Source organism: Guillardia theta (assembly GCF_000315625.1).
Source record: "Guillardia theta CCMP2712 unplaced genomic scaffold GUITHscaffold_219, whole genome shotgun sequence".
Lineage (NCBI taxonomy): Eukaryota > Cryptophyceae > Pyrenomonadales > Geminigeraceae > Guillardia > Guillardia theta.
This window is the reverse complement of record NW_005434457.1, coordinates 24,014-44,600: the sequence shown is the minus strand read 5'-3', so window position 1 is coordinate 44,600 and position 20,587 is coordinate 24,014. Positions and strand designations below refer to the sequence as shown.

The following is a 20,587-nucleotide window of genomic DNA, read 5'->3' as shown; positions in this document are numbered from 1 at the left end:
GTTGACTGTCTGTGACGCCTGGCAGTGATGCTGACAAGTGCCGGACTCGACATGTCAGAGCCTCGACTCACAACGTTTGGTGTATCAGTGTTTCTTTGGCCGGGCACCAACAAGCCTTCGCCGGATCGTTCCCCCGCCGCTGTAAACCGTCAACCGCCATTATTGGCGGCGCAAGTTGAAAGCTACTGTTTAAATTGTCTCTCATTATTGTCCTCGTACTGATTTTTAACTTAACTTTGAGTAAAGGTTTATAGTAGCGGCCCCGGCGTGTCAGTCCGAACGGTGTCGCAGCCTGACTCGGAGTGTGTGCCCGGCCACTGGGCCGGGCCCTGGCCGTGGCTAAGGTCAGTGATGTGACCGTACTAGCCAGGCTGGCCGGGCCCCGCCGGCCGCCGGTCACAGTGCGGTCACCCGGTGTGCCAGTGCCGGGCCACCGGGACTGGGAACTTGCCAAGTTGTCGACGGTCCTGAGGCACTCGCACGACTATCTAACGTTTTAGTTTGATTTGGATTAGTTCAGCTCTGCAAGGGATGGCGGGGCGGAAGGAGATGGAGGCCAAGGGCGAGGAGGAGCTGGGGGAGGTGAGACGGCTTGAGGGAGGAGGACACTTGTGGAAGGCGTCGCTCGTGCTCTTGGAGTTCCTCGACAAGAAGGAGAAGGGCAACTTCAAAGGAAAGAAGCTCCTCGAGCTGGGAGCAGGTGAGGGTGTTCTGGCGGAGGCCTTAAGCAAGATGGGTGCGAAGGTTACAGCAACAGAGCGAGGAGGAGGGGGAGGCTGCCTGGACAGGTTGAAGATGAAGGCGGACATGGCATGCGCGGCAGGACTGAGCATGAAGGCTGTGGAACTGGAGTGGGGGGAGAGAGGATGGGAGTTATCTGAGCTCAAAAGCCATGTAGAGACATTCGACTATGTCATCTTGTCTGAACTCTTCTATGATCAAGAGAGTCACGAGGACCTCCTCTGGACTCTGTTGAGGGTGACGGTTCCGGGGAGCATCGTTTACAGCGTTTTCTGCGACAGACCATTCTCCTTCATGTTTTTCGCACTTTTGCATGACACGGGTGAGTTTGACGTTGAGGAGATCCCAGAGGCTGAGGTGGACAAACTTGGCATGAGTGAAGAGGCTCAGATTCATCTGCACAAGATCGTCCGCAGGTGACGTGACTCTGACCTTGCTGATGGCTCGGGAGATACCAGGAGAGGGTGAGAAAGCGGAAAGCAGCGGATGAAGTGTAGGGGGTGGAATGGGCAGAGCAAACATCTCATGGTTTGATTTATTGTACAAGATCGAGTGTCTTTCGGATGAGACGCTCGCTCCCTACCTATGCTGCCATGAGTTATACGACCTTGAGCGTTGGTCCCACTGCTTGCTCGATCGCTTCGAATTAAAGGAATGGTTCCAGCCATGCGAGAACTCCCTGTTCTCGAACGCGTTCTGGTTTCTGCTCCTGTCATACTCTTTCCTCTTCTGCTCATCATACAGCACTGCAGCAGCTTGTCAACCTCTACCGGGCGATCAGCGCACGACTCACCTGCGTAGGCCTCGGATAGGAGCTTGAACTGCCGCTCGGCTCGGCCTGCAGCTTCGCCTCCTCCGCTCTGCTTATCGGGATGGAACTGCAGCGCCAACTTCTTGTACGCTGCTCGGATCTCCTTGTCTGTCGCAGAGGGGCTGACGCCGAGGACCTTGTAGTAGTCGGAAGGAGCAGACGCCTTCCTCCTCGCCTCGCTCATCTCGTGCTGCAGCAGAAGCTTCTGGGTGGGGTCGACCTGCGCTGCTCGCTCGAAGTCCTCGGCTGCCTCCTCGTACTCCGATCGCTGCATGTAGCATCGAGCTCGGCAGATCAGAGCCTTGACCAGCCGGGGGTTCAGGTCGAGGGAGGAGGAGCAGTCATTGATCGCCTTCTCGAGCGACTTGAGCTCAACCCAGCAGGAGGCCCGGGTGAGGAGAACTGCAGCGTTGAAGCCAGTGGCCCAGGAAGAGATGCGGAGAGCTTCGGAGCAGAGCTCGATTGACTCAGAGAACCTGCGGGTGCGGAGAAGCTGCTCTGCTCTGCTCCTCATCTCCTCCATCCTCTTCAGGTCCTTGAGCTCCTGCTTGCAGTCGCGATACTCGGGGTCCAACTTGAGCATCTCGTGCATCTTAGCGATCGCCTCCTGCAGCCTCCCTCCTGCTGCCATCGACTTGCTCATGAGGAGCTTCACCTCCAGGTCCCCCTGCCCCTTCTCCTCCATCGCCGTGCACATTCGCAGGGCCTCGTCATGCTCCCCGCAGGCGTGATGGGCCTGTCAAGGTTGTGAGCCGGTGAGAGGAGGGGAAGGAAGGAGAGAACGAAGAGGAGATGACGGCGGCAAGAAGGCCAAGAGGAGGAGGAGGAGGGAGGAGAAAAGAGGAGGAGGAGGAGGAGGAGGAGGAGGAGGAGGAGGAGGAGGAGGAGGAGGAGGAGGAGGAGGAGGAGGAGGAGGAGGAGGAGGAGGAGGAGGAGGAGGAGGAGGAGGAGGAGGAGGAGGAGGAGGAGGAGGAGGAGGAGGAGGAGGAGGAGGAGGAGGAGAGGGAGCGGCGGGGGGCGGAGGAGAAGGGGGAGGAGGGGCGGCCAGTTCTCACCTTGACCATCAGCTTCATGACCTCGATTGACTTGGGGCGACGACTTTAGCTGAGCCACTAGCCTCAGACTTTGAACAGCGAGAGAGCAGACTAACCGGCTCGCGCAAGCATGCTTTCGCTCGCGATCCCTCCCCGTCCAACAGCAGCGAGCGAGCCTTGTCTACCTGCTCGGCAAGCGACTCCATCTGCTGCCGCATCAAAATACTTGCGGCTACTAGGAAAAGGAAAAGGAAGGGAAGGGGAGGGAGGGGAGGGGAGTTTGGTGGAGAAGAAATGAAGATGAGAAGGAAAGGATGGCAGGGTTGGGAGGCAACGCAGGGAGGAAGGAAAGACAGGCACCTTCTTGACGGACTTGACCATGTCTGCAGACTCAGGGAAAAACTAGAAGACGAAAACAAGTCAAAGATGCAGCAGAATGAAGTGTATGAAGAAGAGCGAGGGAGCGAGAGGCAGCAGAATGAAGTGTATGAAGAAGAGCGAGGGAGCGAGAGGTTGTGGATCAAGAGAGGAGGAGGAGGAGGAGGAGGAGGAGGAGGAGGAGGAGGAGGAGGAGAGATGAGATGATAGGAGGAGGAGGAGAAGGAGGAGGAGGAGAGATGAGATGATAGTCTCATCTCACCTGTGTCGCTCTTTTGAAGAGCTCTTTGCTCTCATTGAAAAGTCCCAACTCTCCTGCATAATTAGCGCCACGCGCTATCGCCTTCCCGTTTTCTCCGTCGAGATTTATCGCCGACCTGGTTCAATGTCAATCTCTTCCTCCTCCTCCACCTCCTCCTATTTGCCTCGCTCTGTTTTACCGCCTCCGTCCCTCCGTCCCTCTTCCTCCCTGTCCCTCCGTCCTCTTCGCCTTACCGGCAGTCATCATAAGCTTCCTGCAACCTGTTGAGCTTGTGCAGGCTAGCAGCTCCTGGGAAAAGGAACATGAGAATGCGAGAGAGAGTAAGAGCATCGGGAAACAAGCGAGACCGCGATAATGAGATTATCGGCAGGAATGATGGAGAGCAAGGCGAATGAAGCAGCAGAAGGAAATGAAATAGAAGGACAGGGGAGGATGAAGGCAACATAACAGAAAAGAGAGGGATATGTTGTGATCTACTTACGATTGTTGAGCAGGACAGATTGAAGTTTCGCGTCAACGAACATTCCAATGGAAATTGCCTGCGAGTAGACGCTGCAAGCTTGATAATAGAGTCCTTTCATGTAGAGATTGTTTCCTTGATTCCGAAGTTCCAGACACGTCTTCTGCTCATCAACTTCCTGCGACGGTGCGTCTTGTTTCTTCTTCTCCCTCTCCTTCTCCTTCTCCTTCTCCTTCCCCTCTTTCTTCGTCTTCACTTCCTCCTCCTTCGCCTTCTCTCGCTCTTTCACCATCTCCAGCAGAACTGACAGCGACACGCCTGGGTTCCTAGCGATGAAAGCTGCTGTGGCGGTCGGGCCCGCGCGGTCAACCAGCTCTGCGTAGGTCTGGAAGTCAAAGAAGGTACTACTAGTGCCTGCTGCTGCATTTCCTCCTCCTGCTTCTCCTCCCCCGGCAGCTTTAGGAACTTCAAACTGAAAGCTAGTAGCTTGCTTGTCTTCCTTCATATCTCGCCTCGCCTTCCGCCAAGTTCTCTTCGTGCCACATGCCTTGCTATGATTCGGGGGGGAACTGTACTGCTGCTGAGCACCGAACTCGGCCTTTTCCCTGTCCCCTCTCGACTTCTGCTCCTCCGACGGCACCGAACTGAAGTTGCTACTCTGCCCGGTGGAGCCAGAGGAGCTCGGCTGGGGGAAGGAGAAGTTTGGGGGAGGATGAAAGACAAAGCTCTCGGTAGAGGTGAAGTCAGACCCCTCCTTCCTCTGAACGGTCTTCTTCCGCTGGCCTTTGCTCTTGTTCTTTCGCATCGGAGCAGCGCTCTCTCCTTCTGCTACCCCGCACCCCTCGTCTCCTCCCCCAGGGCCTGGCGGCAAGTCAGATCCCTGAGTTGCTGACTGCTGAGGCATGCTGGAGCCAGACGGTGTCGAGGAGAACGAGAAGGAGGAGGAGGAGGAGGAGGCGGGAAAGTCATGACAGGAGGCTCCGGGAGGATACGCCGGCCCTTGCGGATGCAAGAAGGTATTCCTGAGGAGGTCTGAAATCTCAAACACAAACCCGTCCTCGTTGGACGGGCAGCCTTTCCGTGGCTGCCCCCTCCCTCTTGCTCCAGCTTTCGGCTTTCTCTTGGGGTTCGGAAACGAGGACGTGGAGAAAGGGGCAGAAAAAGTAGGAGGGACAGGAGGGGGAGCAGAAGAAGCTGCAGGCGGGTGAGCAGGATGCGCAGAAAAAGCAGGAGGGACAGAAGGGGGAGCAGAAGAAGCAGGAGCTGGAGCTGGAGCTGGAGCGGGAGCGGGAGCGGGAGCGGGAGCAGGAGCAGGAGCAGGAGCAGGAGCTGGAGCGGAAGAAAACGCTGGAGCTGGAGCTGGAGCTGGAGCTGGAGCTGGAGTGGAAGAGGGAGCTGGAGCTGGAGCTGGAGCTGGAGCTGGAGCTGGAGCTGGAGTAGAAGAAGGAGCTGGAGCTGGAGCTGGAGCTGGAGCTGGAGCGAAAGGCGGTACATGCGAAGAATTCTGAAAGCCCCCGAAGGAAAACTGCTGAGAGAAAGCAAAGGGAGGGGGGGCAGACGGCATGGACCACCCGGTCGCCGTGTGCCGAAACGGATCAGAGAACTTGAAGCCGCCATGGTCGACCCCTTTCCTCTCGGAGGATCCACAGGAGTCCTCCGGGGCCTTTGGACGGAGAGTACGATCCCTTAGCTTCTCGAGGGCGCGGTTTCTGATGCTTCCCATCCTCACATTGCAGATAGGACATACAGCATCCTCCCTGCCCATCTGCTCCAAGTCAACACTCCTCGCATGTGCAAGAACCCACCGCACCTTGTCGTAGCATGCTGAACAGTAAGCGTGCCCTTCCCTGCACTGCCAGATAGGGGTTTGTGAGGAGCTCTGAAGGAAGTCGATAAGGCAAACTCCACATTCACAGCCCCTGTCTTCATCTGAAGACTTCTCTGCCATGTCTTGATGATTTCAGCAGGATCTCAGATCAGATACACATGGAAAAGGCAGCTGTTTTCTCCTCCACCTGATTCGAAGGTTATTAGAAAGACTATAAGTCGTTGTCATTCAATACGATCAGCGAGATCAACACGCCCATACCTCTCTCGACCACATCACCTCCCTCCTGCTCTCCCTCCCTCCCTCCCTCCCCGTAAGTTCTCTCCCCCACTTTCACTTCAGCGTCTTCTTTCTTTGCCTGTTTCCCTCCCCTCCCTCTCCCCTCCTCTCCCTCTTCCTCCCCTCTCTCTCCATGTTCCTTCCCTCCCTCTCTCTCCATGTTCCTTCCCTCCCTCTCTCTCCATCGTCCTTCTCTCTCTCTCCATGTTCCTTCCTTCTCTCTCTCTCTCCATGTTCCTTCCTTCTCTCTCTCTCCATGTTCCTTCCTTCTCTCTCTCTCCATGTTCCTTCCTTCTCTCTCTCTCCGTGTTCCTTCCTTCTCTCTCTCTCCATGTTCCTTCCTTCTCTCTCTCCAAGTTCCTTCCTTCTCTCTCTCTCCATGTTCCTTCCCTCCCTCTCTCTCCATGTTCCTTCCTTCTCTCTCTCTCCATGTTCCTTCCTTCTCTCTCTCTCCATGTTCCTTCCCTCTCTCTCTCTCTGTCTTCCTTCTCTCTCCCTCCGTCTTCCTCCTTTCCTCAGGTTCACGCATGCCCAGCGACCTACAACGTCAATATTGGGGGGACTTCCCTCATCCCCTGACTGACCAGTAAGAGGAATGTGTGGGGATGAGGGGCCATTCTAGTGGTGGCTACTGACGAGGAGGGTCGCAGCCTGGGGAACATGACGGGATGGCGAGGAGACGCGGGAGGAGGAGGAGGAGGAGGAGGCAGGTAGCGGGAGAGCAGCGGCTATAGAGATGCTGCCATGCAGGTGCCGCCGCATTCGATGGTAGAGCGTGCATGGTATCTATCCTCCAAGATGACAGTGTAAAGATCAAACAATCAGCTCAGTGATTGCTATGACAACGTTCAAAGCTGGTGTTTGACTCTTGTTTTCCGAGCCACAATCATTCCATCTTGATCAAATCTCATATGGAATGAAGCAACGGTTTCTGTTCACAGGAGCTCCCCTTCTGGTAGCATGTGTTCTGTTTGTTACGTTTGAAGTTCATCCTGTCGCAACGACACCATCGCAAGGCAAAGCATCAGATTTGCCTGTGCGATTGAGAAGTCAATATCGAGACCAATCAGAAATCTCGAACAAGACTCTCGAGCGCCATGCTCGCGGTGAAACGCACATCAGATCCAGCAGACAACTCAGCAGCACGTACACTGATTCTGTCTACTCCATGTTAAGTTTTGTACAGAATTTTACAAGGTCTATTTGTACCTCTAGCCTCAAGACAGCTGTTGTGAACGATCCAGGTGGTCCGACGTTTTACTCGACAAGAACATTTCAGGTTGCCTTCTACAAGATCGGAGCGTCTGGGAGTCCTCGAAACGTGTCCTTCACTTTCCCGTCTACCGACAGATGTGGAGCCATCGGGGTGACTATGAAGGGATGGTCTTCGCAGGTAGACTTGGACATGTGCTGTGTTGTCTTCTTCTACAACCCGGTCAATGTCACCCTTGCGAGGACTTCAGACAACATCATGAATGGAAGTGCGCAGGAGGAGTATGGTCTACCTTATCCTATAGACTCGTCGGTTTGTCCTCTTTGGATCGATCATTACGAAGCAAGCACCAATCGCAATTACATTCCGTACGTCGAACTGAAACTAGATTTCCATGTTCCTTGGAGCTCAGCCATGAAGTCGTTTCCTGTGGGGGCAGGTCTTGGGCCTTTCTCTTATCAGCACGTCTACTTTCAGGCTACCTGCCAACAATGGTTCTGGTTCGAATCTCGAGAGCAAGGATCGTGGTACAAGCTTCATTACAAGAGAAGTTTGTCACATCAGAACGTGTCCGACTTCTGCGAAATCTTGGATGGAGTTGTCCTCCCGCCGCCGGAAACCATGGTATCATGCACGTTTGATAACGAAGCAAGTCCTCCCAAGGCTCTCTCCTCGAACATCTTTGCGATCGTGATGGAGCCTACGGATTGCGCTGGAGTTGTTGATGTTCCTACGGTAGCGTCTGCTCCTTTCGCGAACATTGGTCAATTCGCTAGTCTGTATGGGGTGCCGACGGTGAGAAGTGTCTGCGATAAATGCAACAAATGTGGAGGGTTTGACAGGTGTCAACTTGGTTGTGATGGGGTCTTTTCTAGTGGAATGATTCTCGACTCCTGTGGAGTGTGCGGGGGAGTATGCTTTCTGCCCATGTGTACAGCCGCGCAATGTTCCGGGTTCTATGTCCGGTACCTGGGAGACGAATACTCGAAGAAGCACATCGTCTCCGCATCGGGACTCACTGTTGGCGTCTTGTTTTCTGATGGCCCGGTAAGTGCCGACGAGTCATTTCAATCTCTGCCAACCGGTCTGACGATTCGCTTGCCTTACAGTGCATCGGGTCATCTCCTGCTCTCTCTGCCGGTGGTGTGTGCGAGACCCTCGGTGAACATCGACTGGAGAGGTACCCTTTCAACAGCGTCGAGATGAGCTGCTGGGAGAATTCTCCTTTGCTCGACAACTCAAAAACGAATGAAAGTTGCACCTTTACAAATGGATCGCTCTTGGTCGAGGGGCCGCTCGGGTATGTGACTGTTGCTTTCCACCTTTTCCACTAAGAATGTCGCAGGACCACAAGTGTAATCATCTCTGTCAAGGTTGCTGGCTCCGAGAACGTCACTGCTGGAGAGATTTTGATCTTGGCAGGTCGATCCTACACTGCGACCGCTCAATCTGCAGCAACAATCAATTTGCAAGGGACTGCCCGAGAATTGACCACCGAGATCAACACCTTGAAGTACCTCCCTGTTCCTCACTGGAACTCAAAATTTCCCCCGCAGTATCAGAAATACCTTCAATTCAAATTCCCTGGGAATGCAATGCTCACTGGTGTACGGATTGCAGTCCTGCCTGTAAATGACCCTCCTGTTATTCTTTTTCCTGCCCCAGCATATGTTATACAAGAAGATAAAGCCTCAAGGCTTAATAACCCAGCAATCTCTATATCAGATGATGCAAACGATGTGTCTGGAAGTAAGATCATCCTGGAGATCCAGGTGACCTCGATCTTCACACTGTCTGCGATCGTTGACATGTTGCAACAGACGAACAACACTGGAAGTGGAGTCAGAGTGTCGTCGCTCGAGCCCTTTGTGCATTATTTGAGGTTTGGATTGCTCTTGCTTAAGGTTCATTGAATCTCTTTCTGTAGGATACACGATGGATTAGATGCATGCAACGCTTTCTTGAAAAATCTGGAATATTTGTCTGCGACCAACAGCAATTATGAGGTAAGGGATTGATCTTCTACAAACAAGTTTTGTGAGCATCAGTCCAGTACGGATCCCAAGATTTTTTGACGGTGACGGTGAACGACACTGGGTCAGGAGGGGTTTCACCTTACGACACTCCATTCGTTGCAACGCGATACATCAATGTCACAGTTGTGCCGCAAAATGACCCCCCGTTCGCTATGATGCCTTCAGCTGCCACTCTCTTTCAGTTTGGTCAAACTTCCATTGTGGGCGCACACATAGTAGATGTCGATGCCTATCAGTATCGCTCTCCTGAGCCCCTGTATCAAAGCATGCTCGCGAGTGATGTGGTGAGTCGTCTGACTCCTACAAGCTGTGTGCCCATTGATTTTGATTTTCAGGCAAAGCTCACATTGCCGCTTTTGAAATACAATTGCACATTGCTCTACAACATGCCATTTATTTACTGGAATGCCACACTAGTCAAGTATGTGGATGAAGCAATACCTGACGCTGATCCGGTTCGTTGCAGTCGGTTGCTTATGATGTTTCTTACATGTGTTTTTGTAGGTCTTGAACCAGTCCTCCTTTCTGAAATTAAACAGCATGCAGGGGAAAAGAAAAGTTATTTATTTGGGATATAACATCTCAAACTCAATTCACGTCCTGCAATCGTATTTGTCAGCACAAATTTCCCTGTCGTTGTACAAGTACGATTGTAAAGATGAGCAATTTTCAACCAGCAAGGGGGCATGCACTGTTGAAGGCAACTTCTCTGTCAATCTGGTCTCTTGTTCAATTCTGGCATCAACAAAAACGTTCACTTGGAGCACCCATCTGCAAATTCATGTCATCGCTGAGTTGGGTGTCACAAGTTACAACACGGACAGTGCTACTTGGGTAACTTCGTCCATAGACGTTCCAACATTGCTGGCCAACGTCAATGCCTTGAATCAGGGGGTCGTCTGTTTGCAACTGAATCCTATTGCAGTCGTTGAAACTTTGAGATTCTTTGCCCCCTACTTCAACATTGATGCAAATCATGAGTATCTCAACCCTACATTGCAAGTTTACTCTGGCGCGAATATGAACTTGACTTTCCGTGGCAATCAATCGTATTCCAGCTGTGGAATACAACTTAGACAGGGCCAAGGCTACTTGGATTCAGTAGTGCAGATTGAGGCCAGTCTTACCGTAAGTTTCATTCTTGATCATTCAATCGCTGAATCTTGCTGATTGAACAGGTGACAAACCTTGTCTTGGGGGATTTTTCTGTTCAATCCTTTACAAATTTCAGTAACATCCTAAATGAAGAAAAGGGCAATGTCTCTCTTCAAGTGCTTGACATTTCAGCGATTTCGTCATGTCTGCAACAACAACTTTTGTTTGGACCTCAAGATTGCTACGTTCCTAACATGGCCTACACCAATCTCAGAGTGATCCCTATGAAGGAACGGAGGACCAATCTCTATATGCAGCCATGGTATGCAGACAGTTGGTTGAGGGAACTTTCTGTCAAGGGGGACCTGCCAGCATATGTTGCTCTTGAAGATTGTGGAAATCGAGGGTGGTATGAGACTTGTCCGTACCTGATCCAGATCTTGCCAGAACCAATTCCTGGTGAATCGCGGACTTCTCGCTTCACGGTCGAAGTGTCCTCAAGGCTCGGGACCATCACAATTCCAGACAGTATCCGTCCTCATCTGACCTTCACAAAGGGCGATGGCTTTCGAAATCAAGTCGTCAGGTTTTCTGGCTATGCCTCTGATGTTCGCCAGGCTTTGATGAATGCAGTCTATCAAACGAACATTGATGAGAACTTGCAATACGCAAATGCATTCAGTGCAGAAACGAACCCGGACTATGTAGATTGCCCGAGAGAATGCTTCCTCAATAATGTAGCCGAACCAGTGTTCCTTGGTGTACAAAGCAGTTCGGGTTGTAGCCTGGAGTGCGCGAAGAGAATCTATGAGGTAAGCCACCATCTCTTCCTGGCGAAGGTGACGTGCTGATGCTCTTGCTTACATAGAGGACCAATTCTCCTTCTCATTCCTTCTCGACGGCTGCAGAGATGGGAACCTTTTTGGACGACCTTGTAATCACTTTTGATGATGATGGAGCGAGTGGAATTGGCATGACCAAGTACAAGACTGTCTTGCTCTATAACATCTACTCGGTAATTTGATCTTGTGAGAGGGTGAAAGTTTGATCTTGTGAGGATGTGAATATTTGATATGGTGAGAGTGTGATTTTTCTTTTTAATTCTTTGTATTCTAGATGGCAGTCAACGACAAGCCGTGTGTTATCTTTCAAGGCAAACTATCCTCGGGGTGTAGGCAGAAGTGTGCCAACACAAACCTTCCATACACTTGTCATCAACCCAACACAGGAGGGCTTCCGTTTGATCTGAACTCATCCGTCAACATAGCTGTGTTTGAAAGATCAACGATACCAATACCTCTTGGTAGCTTGATGACGAAGATTGTGGATGAATTTGAAGATGCTCCTCTTGACTGTAAGCCAAACATCTCGAAAGCTCTAGTTGAAGGTGATGTGATAGTCTGTTCGTGAGCAGGGTGACTTGTATCAACAGGAGAATCATTGAGTTACTCCCTGTCATCTCTGTGTCCCCAGCTGACCTTTGATCTCTCTGCCAAGCATGGATCCCTGTCATTGTCAAAGTTTGACAACCTCCGATTCTTCAAGTCCCCTCAAAGTCAATTCATGCCCGAGATGTCCTTCTTGGCATCGATTGCTGATGCCAATGCAGCAACACATTTGCTCCGATATCAGCTTTCAGCAAGGGATCCATATTTTAACAGGTAAATTTCGTGGAGGGTGTCATAAGTTTGCTAAGTCTTGGTTGACAATCAGCAACGTTGGTACTGAAACAATATCCATCGTAGTCAGTGACCAAGGGTTCAGTGGATCCGATCAGACCGGGCAATATGACTTTTCGTCGGCAGCCTCGACCTTACAAGTTCCTGTCAACGTCATTCCTGTGAACAACCCTCCTACTATCACAACCCCAAGAACAACAGACCCGATCGCCATCTTGGAGAACACAAGAGTGCAACTCTCGCAAGCTGCTCTTTCCCCTGGTCTTGGGATTGCTGATGTAGATTCGGATGAGTGTATACATCTAGGAAAGGGCTATGGACAACTCACGCTGCGCGTGGAGGTATCTACATGGGCTCAGAAGCAATCGAGTGAAGTTTTTGTAGGTTGTGTACGGCAGAATTTTCATTCCAACTGCATCGGAGGCCGCCATAGAAGCCTTGAATGCCCTATCAGCCTCCTCCCTTACGTTCTTTTTACAAGCGGATTGCAAGAACGAAGAGTGTTCGATGCATGCTACTGCAGGAGACTGTGCCACCAGCTACGAATGTGTTTGGGACCCAACTTCATCTGCCGAGGTCGGAGCTCCAGGTTCCTGTATCTGCAAGACTGTGCCACCTGGACTTTTGTGCTCGTCACTCGCAATGAGAGGCTTCCAAGGCGACATCCAGGTACGCTGATGGCGGACACGATCGCACAACCTTACCCCATCTGTAGAATGCTCTTCAAAGCATTGTTTATGTGCCTCGGGAAAACAGCAACTACCTCTCACTTCCCACCGGCGAAGCGCTGTCGGTGATGCACAGATGTGAACTCTTTCTGGCTTGCTTGCTGACGTCTCGTGCTCTAGATAATGGTCTCAGATAAGCTGCACCCGAATGACCCGCTCAATCTCAACTTTTCGTGCGGGCTGACCAGCTCGAAACACTTGAACTGGATTGAAGGGAAGGCGAACATCAAGATAGTGCCTCAGAGCCAACCCTGCCATGTCTCTCTCGATGGGCTTGTGGAGAACTCAGGGTTCGAGCATCCCTCGCTCTGCCAGGGGGTTCGCGATTGCTCCATCGCCTTTTTGCAACCGAATGGATCCACACCCTGCGTTGGCGTCTTGTCAAGCCCAGCTCAACGCGAGGGTTCTTGGGCCATGTCGCCGCTGGCAGGCATCTCTTTTGACGGGTGGGACGGTGACTTCGCCTCGCCCGAGGGCCTCCAGCACCTTTACATGCTCCCCTCTCCTGCGGTCGATGTCAATCAGACGGTTGACGGCTTGACGCTGGGAGCTTCTTTCCAGATCTCCATGCAGGTAGGAGTGAGCTCCAATGGGAACGAAGCCTTCTCTTTCGAGGCCTTCTTGAACCATTCGGACATGAACGCCTGGGAAGTTAGTCCTCCCACTATCAACGCCTCCCGTCTGGAGTTCAACCCTGCCAACCCTTTCAAGCTGTTCTACTCTGCTTCTTTCACGTCGTACAGGTCAGTCCCTTGATACTCCTCATTGCTTATACTGATTTCATTCATCACTCAAGAAACTCATACCCGCTAGTGCTGAGGGCTTCTTCTCACTCTCGAGGGAACCCTAATGGTCAGATGGTTTTGGTGGATGACGTCCAAGTGAAATTTCTTGGTTTCAACCTGCTCGAGGGAGGCTCTTTGCGATTCAACAAGTTAAAAGTCATTGATCCAGACTATTCGCTTGCAACTGAGCAGTTGATGAAGAAGAGCGGAATCGAGTTCTCAGTCTCTGTAGCGCTCAGTGTTGAACATGGTATTTTTAGTCTGCTGCTGGGGCGATGCGAAGTGAAGCCACCTGGATCGAAGATCAGTGAAGAACAACTGTATGAATGGGGGGCGCAGTGCGCAGCATACTTGAATAATTCTCAGCTATCTCTCTGGGCCAACCAAACTTTAAATCGCCCGACATGTCCTCCCGGTTGGTATGGATCTGATACTGAGATGGTGAGAGCTTTCTTTCGGAGGTGAGATGCACACTGAGTTTGAACCCTCCGCAGGAACCTTGCGTCAACCTCCCTGTGACCAGCATCAGCGTCACATGGAATGTACCATACCTCAGCAGCTTGTTTCCAGCTGGTCAGAAAATGATTCCTACCAATCAGATTTCGTTGTCTGGCAACATCACCAATGTCCAAAAAGTGATAAATGATCGTTTGATCTATTATGCTGAAAAAAGTTTCAACACAAACAACCTTGGAAAAGAGTTTTTACATGTGTCATGCGATGATCAAGGAAATTTCGGTGTCAAAATTTCGAATTCTAGCAATCAAACGTATCCGATCAACATCATCAATGTCAATGATCCACCGAACGTCACCTTCATTTCTTCCACTTTGAGTTCGTTAGAAAATCAGACCATTCGACTTTCAAACTTTATCTTGAGTGACCCGGACATCAACGAGAAGCCTTGTGCAGCAGCGCCTTGTGCGAAGGCACAAGGAAGGCTCGCCTTGAAGATCGACGGACTCACTGGCACGATGAACGTGACTTCAAGCTCTGTCGTCGACCTGAGGAGTCTGCTAGCTAAGTATTTTGGGTTCGTCACCAGAGAAAGTTACTTGCAACTGTGCATTATGAAGATATCATGCAATCCGTCCAATCAGTTTTTGAGCCTGAATGGTATTTCTCTTGCGGATGTTTGCCAATCACAGACGTCGGAGTGTGAGCGCGTGAAATTGTATTGCTCTGTAGCATCCATGGCTCTCGGGGCGCTCAGTGAAGCACAATGCTTGCAGACCTTTGTTGACTCTTCTTTATATCAGGTCGAAAGTTTGCGTTTGTTGTTGAGATGATTGCTCACTTGTGTTGATTCCAGCAACTATCCTCAAACGCCCTCAAACAAGCAGAAATAGCAGTGCAAGATACAATATTGCAATTGACGGCAGGAAATTATGTGCTTGGTTTTGCTAATGCAAGCTCTCTGGTGCTTTTGGGTGTCATGAGGAATGTTCAAAGCTTGATCGATTCTAACGCCATTTACTATCACCCTCCGCAGTATGACAACGGGGAGAAGGTTGCTTGCTCCTCGTGTGAATGACGCTGACTTTGTTGTGTAGGTCATTTCGTTCCAAGTGAACGACCTGGGAAACGTAGGCATTGGATACCCATGTAACGCTCCAGCAGATGTTCCAGCGGATGTCATGTTTGCGTATTGCTCCACCAACCTTCCGTTCAAAGAACAGATCGTGACGAGGTGGTTGACGTTGCAGATCCAGGCAGTGAACAACCCTCCGGTGTTGTTCACTTTCAACACCCAGGGAACTGTCCGTTACAGCAACCCGTTCCCATTGATGCAGGCAGTGCAGAACGAGACGACCTCTCTGAACAAAGTAGAGGTCGAAGACGTCGACATCGCGGATACGCCAGGCTGCATGATGAACGTCTCGATACAGACGAGCAGGTCAGCCCGATCACGCTTGTGCTCTTCTTCCTGACTGTTGGCCTCAGTGGCGGAAATCTTTTCTTGAACGCCTCGCTTGCCCCAGCTGTAAAGTTTGTTTCCAACGTTTCTGGTCCTTCGGTGTCGTTTTATGGTCTTGTGCCAGGCATCAATGCCATGCTGGCTCGCCTGCAGTATCAGTCAGACCCTCAGTTCACTGGGATTGAAGCGATTCGCTTCAAGCTCAACGACAACGGCTGCACCGGCATCAACCTCAACGGGAGGAACGAAACTGCTGTCACCTACACCCTCAACATTGTCGTCACACGATCGCAGCCTTGCGTCGCTTCGACGTGTGCTGCTTGCATACAGCAGAGGGTTCAGAAGTGCGGCTGGTGCCCGTCGGCTTGTGGAGGGAAAGGAAAGTGTCTGGAAGCAGCCAGTATAGGTGGGCCCCCTCGATACGGAACTTGCTCGACCTACTGTGATGACACTGGATGCTACTCATGGAACATGTGTACTCCTCGTCAAGTCAACACGTGGCAGACTACCAGCACGGGTGCGCCTCTGCTGTTTGTGCTCATTGTCTTCTTGTACTTGTTCTTCATGTGGGCTAGGCGAAACCATGGAACCTTCCCAATCTACTTGGTCAAGCTGTCAGAAAACTTTCTTAGGTCGACACAACATATATCCTTCAGTCCCCAAGAAAATGCTCACATGGGCAAAATATTTTACTTGGTGATAGTCATAGTGTTGGCGTGTCTGATACCAGGGCTTATTTCGTCCTTGAACAACACGAACGAGGTTGTGCAGACTTTGGAAAGAGCAACAAGTATTTCTATACAGACCGACGGATGTAAAGTCAACTTCGTCAAAGTACCGAGCATAGGGCTGTATGATCCAACTTCGTTGTCTTTCCGTGTCAGTCCCCAGGGTGGAGGGTCAGCAGTGTCTGTCTTGACTGACTTCTGTTCAGCAGACCAATATGTTCGCATCCACAATACTAGAGCAGAACTGACACGATATGTGGGGTATGACTGCGAAATTCAAATTCACATCTCTCCCGATCCTAATCACATCATTCCAATCACATCGATTTCGAATGTGGGCTCCAAGCCATCTGTGATTCAGATGCTCAACACTGACGACACTTTAAACTTCGGACCAAACTCCTTGAGTTTGGCTGGAACCTTCATGCAGGTTGAGCTTTACAACATCAGAGCAAGAATGATCATGATTCCTGGGTTGAATGACGGTTTTGTGATACTTGAGAATTGCACGTTTCAGTCGATCACTGCAATGACCGCCAACGCTGACATTGAGGTTACAGTCAGCGACGATGCTTCAATGCTGCTGCCTTACAGCCTGCAGTACGAACAGCGTGTGAACGACGTGTGCTTCATGAGCAAACAAGACCCCGCCTTCCAACTAGACAACTTCTGTCAAGAATCTCTTCGAAACGTCTCAGTCACAAGAAACGTGTCGAGGATCGTTGATGGACAACTTGTCACTGCCGTGATAACGACGACGCAGCTGGAACGGGAATGGACTTGTCAACAGAACAGTTATGCTACCTTGATCCCATATGAGCTCAAGAATGACCTGAGCACCTCAAGAGTTCAAGTCAACTTGATGTCAACGGGGGGTCAGATCTTTTTCTCGAGCATCCCAACCTCGAGGTTGCCTCCCATGTCCGGCAACCAGGCGCTTGACAAGCTTTACGTCTACGATGGCATCTATGGCAGCCGCACGCTGGCGTTTCAAAACACATCAGCTTCATTTCTCCATCTGGACTTTCACCCCGGCGAGAGCAACCGCCCTCAGGTCGAGTGGTATGAGATCAAGCTCCATGGCCCGGGCTCTCCGACTGGCTCCTTCGTGTGGACGTCGAGCTTTCGTTATCTCGTGCTCCCCAGGTTCTTGTTGTACTTGGTGTCGTTTGGGCTGCTTGACCCCAAGGACAAGACGGTGAACGTCGACGTCAAACCATCTCTCTGCCCTACCGTTGACCTCGGGCCCAACGCTGCTCAGGGATACACTATGCCGAATCAAACGATCGAATTCCCAGCCAAGCGAAGGTCGTCTGTGGGGAACGTAGATTATCTGATTCAATATTACCAGCTCATCTTCTCTACCATCGATGGAGAGAACATGGCTTCGAACAGCATTCTCGTGTATCGTCTAGATGCCAACTCTTACATAAGCTTTCAACACGATCCTTTCTCGGGTCAAATCACAGCCACGAGCATTCAACGGTCCAACAGTTCCTTCGTCATTATCATCCTGCTGCTCGGTCTCGGCCTGCCGCTTGTTCTGGCGATTGGTTTGATGGTCTACTTGGGATTCAAAATCCGAGTAGGGGTGGATCAGTTGCGAGAGCGAGCGATCGAAGACGAGCTGTCAGTGCGACAGCTCTTTGAGGGTTCCAAGATGAACCCAAACAACGAACAGTATCAGAAGGTCGTGGACTCTTTGTACGATCAGTTCTACGCAAAGACAAACTTGTTCTATGTCATCGATACTCTAATCACTGAGGCGGATCACGCTCAAAGCCTTTATGAACAGCTTTCGATATTCCTGACCCACATGATACTGATAGCGATATCGTCGGTCCCTTCCATCCTCTTCGCAATCAACCTGAGCGATGCCACGCATCGATACGTCTGTCCAGAAGTGACGGACAAGCTGACGTGTCAGGCTTCCCTGCCTGCCGGCTCCTGGGCCATCATCGGAGTCTGTGTGGTCTACTTTGCTCTCTCCTTCTTTGAGCTCTACGCCTTCTATGGCAACCTGCGCTGGAGCCCTTGGAGGAAATACCTGCGAAGAGCTTGGTACACCGGGCTGACGTTAATCTTCACAGCTTCTGCCTATTACTTCTTCATCGTGTTGACCTGGATCATCTTTGGTCTCTTCTTCAGTGCAGCCTTCTTCCTTCCTTACGTAGTTGCTGTGTTCGGAATCGTCTTTGTCATCGGGAGGTACTCCTTGACTAGGAAGAAGCTCTACGGCCGCATACGGGTCTCTGTTGGAGAACAATCGAAGATGCTGTTCAAGAGAAAAACGCCCCAGATCCCGAAGGAGTCGCTAGACACTCTGATAAAGAAGAACGTGAACAGGATGTTGATGAGAAAGAAGGTCTCCCTGGGCTCGCACATCAACTCCATCTGGCTGCTGCTGCTCTCTGTGATCGTGCTTGACGTTTTCTTGCTTATCAGCTTCACCACCTTCACGGACACTAGTAGCATCAGCACCGGTGTGCTCAACTCCGTCATCATCGCGGTGGTTGCCTTGTCTATCGACTTTCTCGCCCAGCGAAACCTGAGACGGCAGTCCATGCACGCCAACGTGAGCGAGATCGTCTCAGAAATCATCACCGAGACGCGCATGGCCATTCAGTTCATCGAGAAGCAGATGGACTTGGGGGCTGTGCTGCTGCAGAGGGCCAGGGACCAGGAGCTAGCGAGGAGGAGCATGACCCAGATGGATCTGATGCACTACAATGACACGCTCGATGAGAAATTCAAGGACCTTGTGGCTGGTCATAGCGAGCTACAGAGGATTCAGCAGAATCTAGCGATGAAAGCTGCGGAGGAGAAGGAGTACGAGTACAAGCTCGAGAGGATCCCAGTGGCGATCGATGACGAGACGCTTGTCCCCTGGGACGCCATGATGGGAGAGATGGAGTTCGACTCTGACTGGGAAGAGAGTGACACTTTGATTCTTGTGCTGGACGGGCTGACCAGGGAGTCCGACCTTGAGACTCTGCGCTTTGCTTTGGCAGAAAGTTTAGATGTATCCATAGACCGAATAGAGATTTCGCCAGAGTTTCTATAGTGCATGTATAGTAAAGCTAGAGATATGTGACAAGAGGTGGGTGAGTAACCCCAGCTAATTTCTTCTCCGTGTCACTGGCCGATGCTTTGGCGAAGTTGATTGATGAGCCGGATGGAGTCAGCACGGATCTGCTCCTTATGCAGCTTCGCCTGTCTCTCAATTTCAGCTGTGGCAATGCGAGCTTCCTCACGAATCTCTCCGATGATTCTCAGCACGTTGGACTTCTGGAGTGAGTCAGGTGGCATGCAAGACAAGGTGGAAGTCACCTGATCAGGGACTGGCGGGTCGCTTGTCTCCTCGACCTCTGGTCTGTTGTTGGTGACTTGGCTCTCCGTAGAAGGTTGCCGCACCGGGTTGCGAACGCCCAAACATTTCTTCCTGTGATGATGTATCTCGCCGCACAGCTGGCAGACTTTCGTGTAGGAGTAAATTCTTTTCCCCGAATTCTGACTGTCGTGCTGGGATGCTGACCTTGCGCCTTCTTCCTGCCTCCTTGATGAGTCGCGACTTGAGTCAAAGTTCAACTCAAAGCATTCCTTTTCCAGTGATGCCGCTCCCCACAAACAAGACACACATCGTAAACGACCTGGCCAGAGCAATTTTTCAATGCATGGTGTCTTTCCCCGCAGAACTCGCACAACTTCCACACATATTTTGACCTTCCCTTCTTGGCATTAGGAGCCACAGGAAGATCAATTTCGGCTCCTCGACTTGTACTGTTTGAACTTGAAGCAGCATTTACAAGCTCCATGTTCCCATGTGCAGCCTGCTGGTGTTCGATTTCTTCGGCCTCTTGAGATCTCGGCATTGATTCACTGTCATCGTCTTGACCAAACAGCATTTGTTGAGAGTTTGCCGCGTTAGACGAGAACGTTTTTGCTTGATTGCACTTTTGCCTCCAATCGTGAAAATTCCCACACATGTCACAAAGACAGACGTAATCTTTACCAACCATAGGTTCATGCATTGAGGAGGATTGGCCAACATGCTTCCAGTACAAGTTACCCACTTGAGATCGATTCTCACTGTTTGTTGGTTGAATCTTGAAGTGAACCAGATCTTGTGACATAGACGAAGGATTCCTCAATGCCAACGCTGGTGTCGTCCTCGCAGTCCTCATACCAACCTCCACCTCTGTCTCTTTTCCTCTCCCCTCCCCCTGATGACCACGTCCAAGCTCCCTCGCCGTCTCCCAGCATTTCTTCTTCCAATGGTGCCCCTCCCCGCACAAGTCGCACACTCGACGCCACCTCCTCACCCCTTTCTCGACCGCCTTCCCGCCGCTGCCCTGGCTGGTTGCCTGCCGGCTCGCCTCTCCCCCAGCCGCCTGCTCCCCTGTGTCCTCCCGTTCCTTCCGCTTCATTCCCGCCCTTGCCGTTCCTCCGTCTCCTTCCCAGCTTGGCACGAGCTGTCCGAAGTCCGCCCCTACATCGCTTGCTGCTTCGTCCTGGGCTGCCTGGGCTGTCTGTCCCTCCTCCCTAACGCTTCTCTCCTCATCTCTGCCCTTGGACTCCCTGGCCGTCTCCCAGCATTTCTTCTTCCAGTGAT

The 20,587-nt window shown here is 51.4% G+C and overlaps 4 protein-coding genes across 4 annotated transcripts in view; 2 read left to right on the top strand and 2 right to left on the bottom strand.

Moving 5' to 3' along the window:
- Window positions 1-531: 531 nt before the first annotated feature.
- GUITHDRAFT_121228 (hypothetical protein) lies at window positions 532-1,161 on the top strand (the record flags this gene model as incomplete). Its single annotated transcript, XM_005819521.1, has 1 exon — window positions 532-1,161. The coding sequence occupies one exon, from the start codon at window positions 532-534 to the stop codon at window positions 1,159-1,161; it is 630 nt and encodes a 209-aa protein (XP_005819578.1).
- Window positions 1,162-1,320: 159 nt separating this feature from the next.
- Window positions 1,321-5,634, bottom strand: GUITHDRAFT_148515 (hypothetical protein; the record flags this gene model as incomplete). The annotated part of the gene is made up of 7 exons (XM_005819520.1): window positions 1,321-1,487; window positions 1,535-2,288; window positions 2,703-2,792; window positions 2,947-2,988; window positions 3,227-3,341; window positions 3,460-3,514; window positions 3,708-5,634. 7 exons carry the CDS (start codon window positions 5,632-5,634, stop codon window positions 1,321-1,323), a joined length of 3,150 nt encoding a protein of 1,049 aa, XP_005819577.1.
- A 1,075-nt stretch (window positions 5,635-6,709) lies between these two features.
- On the top strand, window positions 6,710-19,039 carry GUITHDRAFT_121225 (hypothetical protein; the record flags this gene model as incomplete). The annotated part of the gene is made up of 21 exons (XM_005819519.1): window positions 6,710-7,839; window positions 7,882-8,053; window positions 8,116-8,167; window positions 8,429-8,778; window positions 8,827-8,888; window positions 8,934-9,012; window positions 9,060-9,326; window positions 9,378-9,497; window positions 9,547-10,170; window positions 10,221-10,949; window positions 11,006-11,152; window positions 11,611-11,798; window positions 11,851-12,157; window positions 12,201-12,485; window positions 12,532-12,609; window positions 12,665-13,287; window positions 13,341-13,770; window positions 13,824-14,588; window positions 14,642-14,839; window positions 14,883-15,226; window positions 15,274-19,039. The coding sequence occupies 21 exons, from the start codon at window positions 6,710-6,712 to the stop codon at window positions 19,037-19,039; spliced, it is 10,716 nt and encodes a 3,571-aa protein (XP_005819576.1).
- A 71-nt stretch (window positions 19,040-19,110) lies between these two features.
- GUITHDRAFT_148513 (hypothetical protein) overlaps window positions 19,111-20,587 on the bottom strand; it is a gene marked incomplete at both ends in the record, with an annotated part of 3,916 nt that continues 2,439 nt past the window's right edge. The window contains 4 exons of the mRNA XM_005819518.1: window positions 19,111-19,263; window positions 19,306-19,443; window positions 19,511-19,546; window positions 19,626-20,495. Coding sequence (XP_005819575.1) covers window positions 19,111-19,263; window positions 19,306-19,443; window positions 19,511-19,546; window positions 19,626-20,495 — 1,197 coding nt within the window. The remainder of the gene's footprint in view (window positions 19,264-19,305; window positions 19,444-19,510; window positions 19,547-19,625; window positions 20,496-20,587) is intronic.